A 16,905-nucleotide genomic window follows, 5' to 3' on the forward strand; every position below is an offset into this window, starting at 1 on the left:
AACCGTTTTTCTTTCCTGATGATAAATTGATGAAGAAAGAATCCTACAAGGGTTTTGTTTGTTATTATTTTTTGAGTAAGACCAAACTCTGGTTAAACTAACTCCATGTTTTGGCAAGGGCAGAGATGTTGCCATGGTGGAAAGGTTAGTCTCCTTCCTCCCCACCTTGCATAAATGGGGGTGGGGGAGGAGGAGAACAAAAAAGAAAACAAAGCTGCTAAGTGTTAACAACCCTCAGTCTGTAAATGCTAAGCAGAGGCTTACCAGACTGCACCAGTCAAATTCTGTAGATGACTGTGCAAAACACCTCCCAGCAATAGTGCTCCTCGCTCTGGCCGTAAGAACAAGCAACAAAGCAAGCCTGTCTGCCTCTCTCTTGCCCACGCTAGCTGCACTATGCTGTCTCCTAGGCAGCATGACAGAAGTGGCAGTCAATTCCAAGTGAGTACAAGAACCAGATGCTGAAAATGAAATAAGCAGAAGGACTAGCTTTGGGCAAGCAGCTTTAAAGGAGGACCTTGGATTAGGAGTAACTAAACAGGATGGAGAGATTCCCACAGCAGAAGGAAAGATCTGGCCTGGCAGGGAGCCGAGGGGCTGGGAGAGACCTGTAGATAACTAGAGGAGGACCTGGGGGTGGGGATCTGCCCTGACTGTGGGCATCTCCCTGCAGGAGGAGCAGGAGACCAAGTGCATGAATGAGACTGGGGGGAGATAAGAGCTGGGAATGGCTGCACCCCACCCCTGGTGCAAACAGAGAGGGAGACTTCACTAACAAGCTACTCTGTGAGAACAGCATTGAGGAGTTTAAGATTTTTCGTGGTCACGTTGGGACGTGAAAACAGTTCTCAGCAGAGAACTAAATGTATATCAGCTAACCCTCTCTCTCTTTAAAATGATAAACACTCCAGAATGCCATTTCACAAGACAAGGTGAATTTGGACGCCTGGAATTTACTGTGTCATTAAAATACTGCAAACACTAGAATAGGACAACTTCCGCTGATAACAAGGAATTTGCCCAGATTGACTTTTCTGTCATTTTTAGAGGTTGAACCTATACTCCCTAGGCCAAACTATTTGCAAACTGGAGATTCTCTCTTGGGCTGTTCAGCTTCATTATTTACTGCACTGGCCAGGCCAACACAGCCTGTGAGATCACTTACTGCGTGTGAGTGAGTACATGCTGCTTGAGGTCCTGCCTCCGCATGAATAGCTTTTCACAGTAATCGCACTTCAGATTCTTCTCCCCCGTGTGGATGACCATGTGCGATTCCAGGTGAGCCTTCTGGGTGAACGATTTGTCGCAGAGGGTACAGCGATAATTCTTCTGACCTAGGATTACATATGTACACCCACAAATTGACAGTCAGTGTCCCAAGAAATACAGTAAGCAAACAAGCCTGACCACTTCTGAAAAACAAGATTGTACCCTGAAGAAAGGCAGATTCTTTGTGAACAGGACCTGTTTCCTCCTGCAGTTCCTTCAGACTCAGCATAAAGGCCTACACCAAGTTACAGTCTAGATTTAGCTATGCAAAAAAGAGGCATCATCTGACTTAATTTCATCATTCCCAAAGCTTTTCATCCCCCACCCCATGCCCCCAAGCCAAAAAAACCACTTCATGCTTCTGTTTTGAACCACTGAGCCCTTCGTGTGATGCACGGTTCTGCACTTTGTCCTTCTAAAGACCACTGATTCTTCCTCCAGTGCTTGTGGTCAGTCAGCCTTTCCTGTAAGATAAGACTTTCTGCTTCTTGTCTATACCAACTGTACCTCCGTGTTCTGCATATCAAAACATCACCAGTTAACTTGTAAATTTTCCAGCAAAAAGAAATTCAGGCAAACACTTAACAAGACTAGGCTTATCCAAGGTGAATGCTTGAGTAAAAATAATGGTAGCCTCCTTTTTAATGGTAGCCATCTAGTTACTCTACATTAGTGCATCCCCATCTCCACTAATTTCCCACAGGAACTGTATCTGATGCCTTACTGGAGCCCAACCACATTTGATGCACTGCATTGCCTTTGTCTAGAAAAACAAGTTCTCTTATCTAACAAACACACAGGTACAAAGCTCACTGGCTCTTTGGTAACTTCTATGTTTTATCCCATTTTCCCACTTATCTGTAGTTCTTCCATTATTCTTTGCCAGAAATAGTTCAAAACCCCTGCACACCACTGAATTCAGACTAAGTCTGAATACCACTCGAATCCCTATCCCACTGAGTATTCTGCGGTCATGTATACCACATTTGTACTTGATCAGTTTATTAGAACTCCTCACTACTGAGCCCACAGCTTCCTATGCTTGACTCAAGTGCACTGAACTCACAGTTTTATTCCCTTTCCAGCTTTGTGATTTGCATTCGGTGATTCCCAATAGCTATTTCAACCTTACTGAAAAAAAAGAGGCAAAAATATCCACACTGTCTATTGCTGGTCTGTACTTGACCTTCACCCTCTCCCCTATCTTCACTCTGTGTTAAATCCATGCCTTTTCGTATTTCCTCTCTTCTTACAAAGCTGAAAAATGTTTCACTATTTTGTCTTCCCTCTTTTAGCACTCATTCACTGATCTGCTGGCAATTCTCCCTTTATCCCCAAAGCCTCTAGTGATACCCAAATGCCCACAGAAGTCAACAGCATGTTGATTTAAGTTTTGATGAGTGACCGAGCTGAGCCTTATCCACATCAGTCTGACCCCACAGTCACCAATTTCAGTCCTGTGCCATTTCCTTAAGATGAAAAACAATTCAAGTAGGAAAGAGGGGAAAGATGTCAGCCCCATATTTAAGTGGACAACTGTCCACATTACAAGCTCTCAAACCCAGTTGGCTTTTTCTCATGAGCAGAAAGGAACCCTTGTTTTACCATAGCTGCCAGCACTGGATCTGCTGTGTGGGAACAAAGGGTTTCTGTCTCCCAGACGAAGGCTAACACTTCGTCCCAACTGTAATCAACTTCAAATTATCAAATGCTTTTAGACATGGCACAATCAGCCAGAACACAGGTCTACATACTGTTCTATAAGCACGCATGCCACTGAATCCAGCACGGTCCTATTCCACGCCAACCAATGCTCTCTCAGGCAGTGCCCAGGCATTACTTGGGGTCAGCATGGACTAGAGATCATTCCTAGTCAGTCAGGATGCTGCAATTCTTAGAAAGGTAGGTCGAGGGAGGGGATTCTGCCCCTCTACTCTGCTCTGCTGAGACCCCACCTGGAGGACTGCGTCCAGCTCTGGAGCCCTCAGCACAAGAAAGACATGGACCTGTTGGAGCGGGTCCAGAAGAGGGCCACGAAAATGATCAGGGGGATGGAACACCTCTCCTGTGAAGAAAGGCTGAGAGGGTTGGGGTTGTTCAGCCTAGAGAAGAGAAGGCTTCAGGGAGACCTTCTTGCGGCCTATCAGTACTTACGGGGGGCTTATAAGAAAGACGGAGAGAGACTTTTTTACCAAGGCCTGTAGTGACAGGACAAGGAACAACAGTTTTAAACTGAGAGAGGATAGATTTAGATTGGACATAAAGAAGAATTTTTTTTACAAGGAGGGTGGTGAGACACTGGAACAGGTTGCCCAGAGAAGTTGTGGATGCCCCACCATTGGAAGTGTTCAAGGTCAGGTTGGATGGAGCTTTGAGTGGCCTGATCTAGTGAAAGATGTCCCTGCCCATGGCAGGGGGGTTGGACTAGATGACCTGTAAAGGGCCCTTCCAACGCAAAACATTCTACGATTCTGTCTCTTAAGAGCTTAGATTTATGGACACAAGCTATGCCCTGCCAGCTGGCCAAGGGATCAGAAAGAACAGGTCCCGCCCCAATGTTTTACTAGCACAGGCATCTCCATAAAGTCCCCAACCCTTACCTGTGTGTATCTTGAGGTGTGTCCGTAAGTTGCTAGGATCACTGAAAGCTTTGCTACAGAAATCGCACTTGTGCGGCTTCATGCCCATGTGCCCCATGAAGTGGACGTGGAGTTTGGAAGGGGAGATGAAAGCCTGGGGGCACATGGAGCACTTCCACTTCCTTTCCTTGCCGTGGCCTGGCCCATGGCTGCTGCTGTGCCCCTGGCTGGGGAGGTGGTTGTGAATATGGCTGCTCAAATGGGCCTTGAAGTCCACATAGGAAGCGCATTCCTTTCCGCAGTGGCAGATGTGCACGTCCGGATGTTCGGGGACACCTTTGGGCACAAAAGCATCACTTTTGATGAGGCACAGCAAGGCCTAACAGAGCGTGAGCATGATCCATGTTAACACTTTGTCTGTGGTAGCAAAGCCAGCTGCAGAGATTTTCACCCCCGTTCCTTTCAGCTCCGGTGCTTGCTTTTCAGCTCTTTTAGGCAGGCCATTTCAAATGTTTTGGGGGGCCAAACTTTGGAATGGTTTTGAGCACAGCTCCACCAAACCTAAATTATCACAACCAAAGGTGGGGGAGGATAGGACCATCGTCAGCTAGCAAAACTCCCTTAGCGCCAGATGGATGAACAGAAGAAAAACTACCCTTTTTCTTTGAAACTGTGATCTTTTACTCCTGATCAGTGGAATTAGATAGTGAAATGTTTCTTTTAAATGATGGTACTCCTGTAATCGTGAAATGTAAAAAGAAACTATGACGTGCACCACTAGGAACTGAGAAGGAACACAATGCACTCCCAAGTCACAGTGCCCAGAGATGGCACTAAAAGGGAATTTAAGCTGAGTACTGCCTGCAAAGCCAACAAAGATGAGCGCTTACTTACCAAGCTGTCGTGCATAGTCCCGACTGTAATAAAAGAGAAGCTCGTGTTCAGGTGGGATGTCCCGAGACGTGCAAAAGTAAATTTTTCCATCGTGAGGGTAAGCTACCAGATTCTGCTCTTCCCGGTTCCTATAGCAATAACGAGAGTTATGAAAAAAAGCCCTCCAGAAATAATGACTTTTTGAGAGAGGAAAAAAAAAAAGGAAATTCCTATAAGTAGGTAATGAGAGAACCTCAGTGCTTGTCAGCACATTACAAAAACTTCCATGTCTGTCACTTCTGTCCTTCTTTATTAAGGAAAGTAAAGGAAAACTGGACCTTGAGAGCCAATCTGCTCCACCAAATGATACATTTTTCACACCACTGCGATATCTTGCTGAGAAAGTTATTAATAGACATTGGAGTGGGCTGAAAGAAGAGAGTTTATGATCTCTTAAGAAACTACAAAAACATATATATTTTTCATATTAAGCCCCTTAAGAAATAGAGAACACGAGGGAGAAATAAATATCAGTAAAGTCTCAAAGCAAAATTATCTTCAAAAATAACTCTTGAAAAGCATTTCCAACATGTGATAATTCATCTTCTGAAGCTGTATCTTGCATATGTTTGTTCCCAGTATCTGAAACCAGCAAAAGCTCTGCCCCACTGCAGTGGGAGGTCAAGCATTAACTTCTTGACTCCTGCATATGGGAGCAATGAAATGAATTGCAGGGGAAACCTACTTTGTGTCACAGAGCAATAGGAAAGGTTCGGCCTTCTCAGTGGACCACGTATGGAGCAATACTGAAGCCAGCCTGGACAGTTTTCACTGCAGGCTCCAGGAAGACTGAAAAGGACAGCTCTTGCAAGCTGTAAGAGCTTGGAACTTGGCAAAAGAACCCAGGGACACTTTGCTAATCAAGTATTAAAATCAAAACGACAATCAACATCATCTTCACAGATGTATCCAAAAGGAATGGGACAGAGGGAAGGCAGTTAACAAGCTAATACACAGTAAGCTAATACAAAAAGAACCTCGTTTAAAGCTTTAGAACAAGGGAAATAAAGTATGTGAGCAGGTTTGGGGCTGTTTTACTACAGCATGCGTACTGGTTCCCCTGTAACATTCTCCACTGGGTGCTCTGTTTCATTCTCCCCACCAGTCCAAGATGCCTAGATAACTCCTGAAGGTCCCTTGGTCCCGAGCTCATTACCCATCTGGGCAGTCAGTGCAGCAGTGCACATTCTCCAGCACAGCCTCCTATAAGCTCAGATTCCAAGCTATTTAGCACACTACAGGTGGTTCTCACCTGGCTTTGCGTACAAACATCATCCAGTTACATTCATTTTCATCAGTTGTAATGATGCAGAACTCCAGGACACCACTGTGATAGATCTACCAGGAAAAACAAATGCAATCTTAGGACAAAACGCAGCAACAAATGCAGTGAAAGCCAGCTTCTTTCTTTAAGAGAGGATGTGTTTACCTGGAACAAGCCAGGAGGTCTCCATTGCCAAGACCACAGCCCTGTTCTTACTCCTTACTTTCCCCTTCACACAGGAATCTCGACCTCTCTGCTACCCAGGAGGCTAGAAAGATGTTTATCAGCATCTTTCCCACACACCACCTTTAGCTCCCAGCAGAAATGCATTTGGCTGCTTTTCTTACAAGCCAAGTCTTGTAAATAATAATATCTGGGCAAACAGTACATGTTTTATTTATACGGATCAATTTTACTTTCTGAACATGAAATGATGTGAAAAAGAAAGCTTTAAAGCAGCTTTCCTAAACCAAATCATCACCTAGGGGAACTTTCAATAAACAGTAATACAAAACAAACAAACAAACAAGTGCTGCCTAGTAATTCATACACAATCTCTGCTGCAACTCCACACAAATATGGGAAACCACATACAGCCCTTCAAAAGAAAAGGCATTAAAGAAGTTTGTTGTACATCAGGATTGATTACCAGCATATTACATGGTATACAGCTCTGCTATGCTGATATTAAGTATCAAACAATCAAACTGCATTAATTTTGATTTTTGGCAAGGATGATAACATTAAAGCTGCTGTGTCATGCAATGGCTTTCACCAGAGAAAGGCATGCCTGCAGACTCTGTGAGCCATAACATCCACTGACCTTCCAGATGTGACTAGCTGCTTTGTCTGTCCAGTCAGCCACCTCCAGAGAATGGCTCTGCTGCCCAATCAAAGGTCCAAAACAAGTCCTTACAGGAATGGTTTCTCGTGTCCACACACCTATCAGTAGAAGACCAACATCTGCAGAAATCAATTATTTAAACAACTAGTCATGCATAACAAAGAGGTGGGAGGTTTATGAGATAATGCTCCAGGGGTAATATCTAGGCAAAAGATCATCAAAGCTTCTACTTCACATGTAAAACACACCTAAGGCAGAGACAAGAACCACCACCACCACATGACACTATTGGGAGCCGCTTTGTTTTAATTACAGATATTTATTTTGTTGTCAAAAGCAAGTAATTTACTTTTTAGTAAGCTATAAAACTAAGATCCTAGCCACTTGTACCAATTAAAGTTTTCGTGGCACTTTCTGCAGAAGCAGAAAATACTAGTTTCAGTAACTACATTTCGCCTACCTAATCCCCAGGAATTTCCAGAATTGTTGCTGGGCATTGTTAAGCAGCTTCTGCATTTCTCCCCAGAGGCAGCTGTATTTCTGTCATGGGCAGAGGGATTCCTGCGTGTATATTATTTATTATTAAACATTTATATATATATATATAGGTCTACATGAATACACTGAATAGCTTTTAGGAATAAACTGGAAACTACTGCAGCTTGAAAAGAACAGATGTAATCTACTCTCAACAAGCAGCATCGCTAACAAGCCAATAATCACATTCTTCTCTAGCCTTCAGGTCCTTAGGGTATTGCACTGAACTCTTCGATTTCCAGGTGACAATGGCGTGAAATACAGTAACAAGGTCCACATCCAATGACAAGGTCACAGTCTACATGCCAAATGTAAATGGGAGGGGGGGGCGGAGAAAAAAGAGGCACTCGTGATCAATTCTCCAATAAGAGTATCCAGAAGATACATATCCACAGGTAGCAAACCAAGCTGGTGAACAAGCAGACAGAAATCTCCTCCATTATTTCTGATTGTTATCTTCCCCCAAACTCCCAACTGCTGTAACGTTTCCTTATCAAAGCTGTGCCTGGGCTGTTTAGCACACAATGAAAATAAACACCATACCTTGCTTGTGCTTGACCTTATCAAGTGTTTCAGTAACGCTCTGTGGCAGCACCCCTAGAGTCTAGCTGAAGTCTAAGCAGTAACCAGAGCACAAGAAGCTCTTGCACAACGTAAGTCAGGGTGATTACAGAAGAGGGAACCACCTCTCTATTGCAGTGTTTCTTTCCCACATTATATTCCCTACGGTTTTTGATTTCAGGCAATGAGTGTATTTTAAACTGCTGCACAGAAATATATAGTAATCTGATTCTTACCCGCTTCAGCTCCCATGATAGACTGCCGGAGGGCAAGCTGTTTAGGGAGAGAAAGCCTGGCTCGGCTCTCTATCGGGGTGTCAGGGACAAAGGTGACGGGCCCGTGATCTGGGCAGTCCGATGGATATGCCTTGTCACACAGTGTGCACCCTGCAAAGAGGGGAAGGGACAACAGGGATTAAAAAGAGGCAACAGCCCCCACGGTGCAATCAGCTCCCTACCAATATGTTTCAGCTCAGCTCCTGGCAAAGGCTGCTTCTATCTGGTTTAACCCCTCCGCTTCACTAGCTTTTACTCAGAAGAATACGAACCATTCAGTCAGATTGGCACCAACATACATGTCACTGTTCCTATCCAATTCGGACCAAATATGAGGATCTCCACCTGCCTTCCTGATGGTAACTTAATCGTTTAGACTCTAGACTACCCCTACAGGGGCAATCTATCAATGGGACAGAGTCCACTCTTCATCAAAACTACTGCAAAACTACTGATGGTAGTTTCCCCAGAGCTGGCGGTAAAGCTGATGATGGAAGAGCCATTTTCTCTCTGATCACAAGTGAAATGACCTTTATTGGCAGAAAAATCCAAGCCATACCAAACCAAACACTTTCTAACTGGTTATTTTTTTGGAATTTACCAGGAACACAAGAGTCTTCTTGCACGTAGAACCTCAAGGATATTCATGCAAAGGAACAGTAAGGTCTTCTTTCTAAAATTTTTCTAATTTGAACCCGCAAATCCCCTTATCTCCATTTAAATTCAGACAATGTGCAAATCTTCACGGCAGCAAAAACCTGACCTCACTGCTGCTTTTGAAGGACCTACTGCAATAAACTCGTACAGTACACCTCTATGGGATGCCACTGAATGGAACAAAAACAAAAGTCCAAGAAGAATCAGCAGCATCACTTTCCCAATCTGTCATTCAGCATAAGTACTGCTGAAAAATAAACCACTGAAAGTCTTCAGTCTAATAAATTCAGGAAAAAGTACAGCATAAAATGTTCTCATCTAGAAAAATGACATCATTTTAATTTTCTATGAATGGAGCAACCAACACCTACTCAGCAACCACCCTCCTGATAAATCATTCTTCTTCTGAAGAAAGATGCTCAGCTAATTAAGCAGAATCTCCACAAAGACCTTCTTCGGCCTCTTGATGGCCCAACTCAAGTATAAAAGACTTATCACAGAAGTAGTCTTCAGCAGGCATAAACAGAAGAGATTTTTGGGACACTCCTTTCATACGTCAGGGTACCAGAATCTGACCCCGTACAAAATACAGTTTAAGCAACTACACAATAACAGATAGGAAGGTACTCCGAAAATTACTAGGTAGAGCCTACATAAGAATTGCTTCATGTGCACAGATGACATGTAGGAGTACAGCAACGACAACAACCAGACCTGAGTAATGAGAAACACTATTTAGAACAGTTGTTTTTAAGCATTGCCTAGCACACCACCCCGGGTCTGCAGACTAACCCCAAGGAAAAGTGAAGAAAAACAAGTTCTAGGCACGTGACACTACCACTTGGAAAGGTTTAAGGATTCATACATTTTTAAGAAGTTGAGAAAAAAAATCCTACATTCTACAGAAAGCAAAATCACCATTTCCTTTCCATTTCTGTTCTTGCCAAATAATAAAAAAAAACCCTAAAAACTAAAACCAAATCACAGTGATTACTTCTCTGATTTGGGTACCCAGGACGGTAAGCAAAGATGATCAAAAGAAGGGCTACTTAGAAGTTTCACAAACATTTAGGACTGTAGCAAAGGCACACTTTTTTCTTCCCACTTAGGAACAGTGTAAGAAGTTTTCTGAAAAAGGCCCCGATTCCTGCCTTCTCAGCGGGGAAAAACCACCAAGAGGCTCTAAAACAACTTCTCCTCCTTGCTGTCACCTGTCTGGACATAAATTCATGTTTTATTCAGGAGAAGTTTAAAAACAACAACAAAAAGTTAAAATTTAAACCTTCCCAAGTCAAAGATCTATTTTGCAAATCACATGAAAGCACTAGGCATGCAATAACTGTTATAACATCCTACCAATGGGAAACATCACCTGGGAAACAGCTTAGGACTATTTTAAGTATAGTGACAATAAGCTGGCACATCAAATCTCACTTAGGTGAATAAGAGAAGCGATTTCACCACGAGCATGTTGGATATCACAGTATTTTGATCATTATTTGTTCAACGTGCAACAGATGCTTGTAAGAACTTCTGAGTGCATCAACTGTAAAACTCTTCCTCTAGGAGCTGTAAATTCATCCTAGTTCTACACCCACCTGATTTTAAGTTATATTTTATCCCACAGAATAAAAGTTTCAATTCAAATGTCTGACTAGACACTTTGCACTAAACTGCACCTCTGCCACTGCTAACCAAGGCACCATTTCTTTCCATTTCTTAAAAAAATATTCTGCAGGCAAAGCTTGTCGTAAGGCTCTGGCAGTTGTAGGACCAGATTGTGTGCAAGAGCAGCACTCAGCAATGCTACCACAACTAATAAAACTGAATATAAAAGCTGGCCTTACGCTTCAGTGGCGAGAAGCCAGACATGCTGCGGGTGGAAGTTCAAACCTCTGTCCCAGCAAACGAGAACTTCACAGTTCTCAAACACCACTCCTTGAACGATGACAGGATTGAGAGAGTGTAATGTCCAGTGCTCCTCTCTTCCTAGGAGATCAACTAACCTCTGGACTGAAGTCCTTTGATGAGAATAATTAGAAATATTAAAAACTTCCCTCCCCCTCTGCTCTTTTTCCCAGCAGGTCCTGTTGAGAACAACATTTTCAGGATGATTGTTCATGGTTTAATAAAAATTTTGCAAAATCACATAACGTCACACTCAACAACTATACCCACTCAATGAAATGTATGGCTTGTGGTGGTGTTTGTTGTTTTTCTTTTTTAACGGAGCAAGAAGAGTCATTTGTGATGTGACTTTAAAAAACAAAAGTCTCATTGCGAAGGATAGTATGCCTCCACAAAAGGCAAGAGGTTCATAAAGAACTCGGCTGCCAACCTCAAGGCAACATGGGAGATGGATACAAAGAGAACAACGCTAAAACATCCTATTATGTCTACTTCCAACTAGCATTGTTTCAGCAAGGTTAATCTGCCACTGCAGATGTTCCAGCTTTCGTGGACTTGTTAAACAACTAAGTTTCTTTCAAAAGACTAGCAACAAGAGTCCCGTCATCCCACCAGACAACAGCTACATAACAAACCCTGCCCCAAGAAGGCAGGAAATGCCCACTCACATATGGTAAACAAGGTTGCCATGTTCTCCTTGTTCGAATTGGAGTCTTCCATTTGCAGAGAGGATGGTACAAAGGCAAGATTGTCTGCAGACACATCCACATGACTTGGCCCCATGGCTACTTCCTGATTTATGGAAGACACCGCCACCGGCTCGAGGCTGAGGCCCACTTCGTGCAAGGCTACCGAGTCCAGGGAAGCTAGGTTGTGTGAGGTAGAGAGCGCCACACTCACGGAGTTGGTGCTCATGGCCACAGTATGAATGGAGTCATTTAGTGTGCTGTCCGATATTCCTGTCACCCGCCCGGCGATATGGTCGGGCTCCATGACGACAGGGAGTTCCAAAGTGCTACCGTGAATGGGAATGACACCGCCGTGTCCCACAGCGTCCGACGCCAAGTTACTCCCCACCGTGTCTACGGCTAAAGGTTCATGGCTCCGGGAGCCATTTGGGATCTGCGAATGATCCCCGGCTACATCATCCATCGTAAGCTCCTCTGTCATCCCATCTGTAGAGATGGGGCTGGTTACTCTCGAAACGCTCTCCATAGTGACTGTAGTATCCAGCGCGACCTCGTGGCTGTCACTAGGATGTAGATTTTGAGCACCATGCGTGTTCACTGTACGGGAGTCCATGGAGACAATCCCTGGTTCCAGCCCCACGGTTCCACTGGGCTGGTAGGGATCTAGGGCCGAGGGATTGCTGGAGACTGACAATGCCGGATTGCTATCAACATTTATAGCGTTGGGATGGATGTACTGAGGTGGAGGTCTGTCAGCCAAGTAAGATAAGATACCTGATAGAATGAGAGGGGGAAAGAAAAGAGAATGAGGTGACATCAGATTTCAAATCTTGAACAAAAATACCCCATCATTGCAGCATGGTACATTAAAACCTAGATCCTTGAAGACATGCTCTTTACATTATGTCCTATTAAAAACCACTAATTCTAAAACATGGCTCACAAACACATGCCAGCCCAACACTCTTGTCAAAGTTTCATTTGACAACAAATACAGAGCTTCCATCCAACAGAGGAAGTCTCTAGTTATTTGGCAAACTATGAACAGCCAAGTTTCTGGCAGCATCTAACCTAGGCACCTCAGGAGACTGAATCAGAAAGAGGTTCTTCACATTTTAGGCGTAATTTTTCATTCTCAAGAAATAGCTCACAAAGGATGAAGGACTGCTAATGGAATCCAATGTTTGATAATCCCTCGTTCATGTTTGCTAGGAGAAGTAGAAACAGTTCTCCAGGATGTACCATTTTTGCTTCGGTATTTTAGTTTTAACAATGACTACTTCCTTCCTCTAAGACTAAATGACACAACTGCCCATCTCGGAGATCATCAACTGCAGTTCTGAAGGACCAAGATAAGGTCTCTCAAAGGTATCGTGAGTCATCTGCTCTCTTTCCTTAGATGAAATGTATGTTGTTTCTCCTAAAACAATAGCCCAGTTAAATTTAAATCAGAAACCCTAACATCTTTTCTGGTAGTTCTGGAAAGATCCTCAATGTCAAACAACCTTGGAACGTAAGATACAAACACCCACTAACCTGTATTTACATACTACCAGCTTCTCTTACTGGACAAAGCTAAAAAAAAAATCTTTGGAGGCAATACATCAGCACATTCAAGTAAACAGTACTTCCAGCAGAGACAGATTTTGCAAGATCTGAGTCAGCGTGTTTCTTTTTGACCCTGAACCCTATAAGCCATTTGTTCTGTAAAAGTTCTCCATTCAAACATGTCTGTTATTACAAGCATGCAAGCTTGGATACTCTTTCTGCAGCATAACCCCATTAAAAATGGCTAAGCCAAGAAATGGACAGTTTAATTTAATCAGCTGCATCAAATATTTCTGCATGCTACGCTGCCCTGTGGCTTGAACAAGGAGGATCCTTGAAGGCAGCAAGATGACTGACGGAAGAGCCCTATGAAACATCAGGCTAAACATCAAGCAGACTAGAAAGAAAAAATACATTTCTGCATAAAGTATTCCAGCTCAGAAGAATGGCAAATACCTTCAGTCCTCAAATGCACTGTCTCCTCCTCTACTCTTTGCCCACAAAATGGACAGGCATGTAATGCAGCAGGAAAGGTTACTCCTAAGCAGCTGGCAAGTTCAGCCACTAGTCATCAGGTAGCTGACAAGATCTGGGCTGCTGTATTTCTTTTCCTAACCTAGGCTGAACCAATAACACTCACTGGGTGACCTTGAAGAAGTTTATCTACCCACCTCCACCCTGTCAATCTTAGCTACAAAACAAAACAAGGACTACATTTAAAGCTCGAATTTCTGTGTCTTCATATACTAACATGTAAAATTCTACATTTATACTCTAAAACACTTGCAAGAGAGGAATGAAGATAGAAACCAGTACGTTAGGCCTTTGGAAACCAACCTTGAACAAAAATGAAGAAAACCTATGCCATGGGCTAAAGGGGTGGGAAAGAGCCCAAACTCAGCTGATGGCTTGCTCTTTCTGAGCTTTGAGCTGCTGTACCCTACCATCACGCACATATCAAGTACTGCTTCAGACTACAGGAGAAGAAAAAGCAGTTTTCGAACTAAAGTGATTTGAGATAGAAACGAGGCATGCTTTGTTTTCTGTTAATCTTAAAAACAAAGCAGCAGGAGGAGTGACCAGAGATTCAGTTTAAGTAGAAAATACCCTGCAATTCTCTTCATATACATCTGTAGAAACAGAGACCTGAAAATAAAGGTGTGTAAATGACACAATAGACCCCAGACAAACTCCAGGAATTTACAGCTCTGCAAAATAGTCAGTCTAGCCTGCTTCAGGACAGAAAGAGGTGGCTCTTAAAACAATTTCTCTCTCTGTTCCCATCCATCAGCACCAGACCACTTACCAGGTAGAATGTGTCTGAAATAGCTGCTCTCCAGGTGAGGGTATGGTGGTGGAGGTAGGGTGTAGTTTCTTTCTGGTATACCACACATCACTCCTCGATCCCCAATACCCATTGGGAGCATCAGAGACAGAGCAGAGGGCAAGGAACTCAAGGAGGGGCCCAAGTTTGGAATTGCAACAGGCAAGCCTGCAAAAGAAAATGCCCATTTAAATTCAATGGAACTACTTGAGCTTATGAACATACAAGCCAACAAAGAGGTTACTAATTCTTCAGGAGCTCTTCCTGAAGTATGGAAGTATGTACTTCCATACTCCCTATGGAAGTACAGTATGGTACCGTCAAAGTAAGGTGGCAAGCTTCAAAGAATCAGTTATCACAGCACTGAGAGGCATGCCTGAATGTGGCTAGATCTTTTTTGGATACATTACGTAGGGCCTGCTTCTACTTTACAACTGTAATGGACTTTCGTCTGTGTAGCCCCCTGAAAAAAAGAGCTAGGAACACAGTTTTGCTTTACAGGTGAAAAATCATTATTTTCACCTGAGTGAAGATACACATAGATGGAGACAGATTTGCAGCTACAATTCGTATTTCAAAGGATTCTGCTACCACCCAACCACAGTGCAAACCACCCCATTAGAACAAAATGAGACTCCCATTAAGGCATAAGCCTGGTAAGCACACATCCCTTTTGCTTTGCCCACATAAGCAATGGTTTATGGTCTAACCTTCCTCAATTCTACATCACCTCATTACCTGCTAAAGACATGACTTGCTGTCAGAGCAAGCACTGCTATCCAGTTACAAACATTCCCATGACAGTAAAACACGCAGCATGAGCTGCAATACCCTTTGTGGGAGCTTTCCCCATTACCTGGTGCTGGTATGGCATTGTGAGTGGGTGACGTTGCCAACCCCAAGTGACTCCCAGAGACCGGCAGGGCATTGCTCACAGAGGATGAGGTCAGCTGGTCCATCCCTACAGGACTCAAGTTCATTTCATTCATTCTAGGGAGCAGGAAACAGAGAAGGGAGGGGAAAAAGAAAGAGAAACAGAAGCAAGAGCATTCCTGATTACTGACTGTACTGTGCTGAGGAAGGGCTGAGCAAACAAACTCAAAATCAGATATTGACACGTAAAAACTCTGCCTTAGAAAGCTAAGCATAAAGCACATCAACCACTCGCACTGTGATCACATCATGATCAATACATATTGATCATATTAGATAGCAATAACCAGGATTAAAAAGCCAGTTCAAAAAGACAAATCAGACCATAGCTTTTTCCTTGCCATCCAGAAAATAAAGTCTCACTCCTTCTAGTCAAAGCCACTGTGATTAAAGTATTGTGAATACAGATTGATTTGCAAGCTGAATGTCACAATTACTTGGACAACGGCACCTTATTTATATTTCATGACTTATGGACACCACATTCATATTCAAAAACCAAAGTCAGGGGATAGGAGTGGGGAAGATCACTTAAAATTGTTAATGGACACAAAACGTCTAATTCATCACCAGTTCGAACCAGGCCAATGGTGACAAGGGTCACCTCTGCAGAATAGCCATTGTATAGTTTTAACAGGCTGCCTCAGTCTGATTCTGCAGACACGGCACACGCTCCTATCACATTAAAAACTGGCACCTTAGATGACATGTTGTTTCAGAGCGATCAAGCAGTGGCTCTTGAGTGCCTGCACCTCTCAAGCTACTCAAGTGGGCGCACACCACACAAGTGGCTGTAGAGCTGTGGAAACTGCCAGGCTGCCAAACAACCCAAAACCCCAGCCTTGGTAGAAACCATGCCAGCTTGGGGCACTTCCGTCCTCCGGGGTCTCAAGCTCCACATGCAGCCCGAACCAGTCCACGGGGATGGGGACACCAAGGAGACACGGTCACCTCCCACTTGTCAACAACTTCACAAGCTCTGCCTGGCCTTAGCTCTGCCCACCCTGGCACTCCTGCCCACACACCAGCTCTAATCAGTGGTTCGTAGGGCCAGAAAGACCAGCTGCCCCCACAGCGGTCACAACCCCGGCAACAAGACCCGACAGCCTCCACGCTGACCCGAGCCTCCCACATGCCCTTTGCAAGCAACAGGCCTGAGCTTTGCAGTACCGACGGAGAGCTGGAGCTTGGATTGCCACTCCAGTAAGGAAAGGTACCGCTCGCCCTGGAAAAACGGCCAAATACGCCAAACTCAGGCAAGTTAACCCGGAGGTCTGAGCTGCACAAACAGAGTCGCCGACTTTCATCTCGCTTCTGCCCAGTTTTCGCATCGCGTGCTCTCCTACCCTTGTCAACCGCCCCGCTTGCCTCCAGGGACGGCTTTGCAGGGATGGTGCCGAGGGGTCCGGCTATCCGGGTGGGCAGGGGATATGCCCCCCCCCTCCCCGGCCCGAACGGCTCATTATAGGGTGGCGATGCCCGCGGGAGGGATCCACCACCCTCGCCCCGGGACCGAGGGGTGGCGAAGCACCGGGGCCAAGCCCCGGGGCCTGCGGGAGGCGCTGAAGGCTTTAGGGAACCCCT

General features: G+C 44.3%; 1 protein-coding gene across 2 annotated transcripts in view; it reads right to left on the reverse strand.

Annotated features, from left to right (window-relative positions):
- Positions 1-15,377, reverse strand: part of PRDM4 (PR domain containing 4) — a 16,366-nt gene extending 989 nt beyond the window's left edge. Inside the window, exons 1-9 of one of the 2 annotated variants that reach the window (XM_009332974.1) lie at positions 15,245-15,377; positions 14,371-14,556; positions 11,496-12,290; positions 8,224-8,373; positions 6,869-6,987; positions 6,034-6,119; positions 4,743-4,870; positions 3,870-4,184; positions 1,166-1,334 (exon numbers count right to left, since the gene is read on the reverse strand). In XM_009332974.1, coding sequence (XP_009331249.1) covers positions 1,166-1,334; positions 3,870-4,184; positions 4,743-4,870; positions 6,034-6,119; positions 6,869-6,987; positions 8,224-8,373; positions 11,496-12,290; positions 14,371-14,556; positions 15,245-15,377 — 2,081 coding nt within the window. The remainder of the gene's footprint in view (positions 1-1,165; positions 1,335-3,869; positions 4,185-4,742; positions 4,871-6,033; positions 6,120-6,868; positions 6,988-8,223; positions 8,374-11,495; positions 12,291-14,370; positions 14,557-15,244) is intronic. The other variant, XM_009332975.1, reaches the window with a different exon arrangement.
- Between the last annotated feature and the right edge of the window lie 1,528 nt (positions 15,378-16,905).

The sequence above is a fragment of the Pygoscelis adeliae genome, unplaced genomic scaffold (genome assembly GCF_000699105.1).
Source record: "Pygoscelis adeliae isolate BGI_AS28 unplaced genomic scaffold, ASM69910v1 Scaffold38, whole genome shotgun sequence".
Taxonomy (NCBI): Eukaryota; Metazoa; Chordata; class Aves; order Sphenisciformes; family Spheniscidae; genus Pygoscelis; species Pygoscelis adeliae.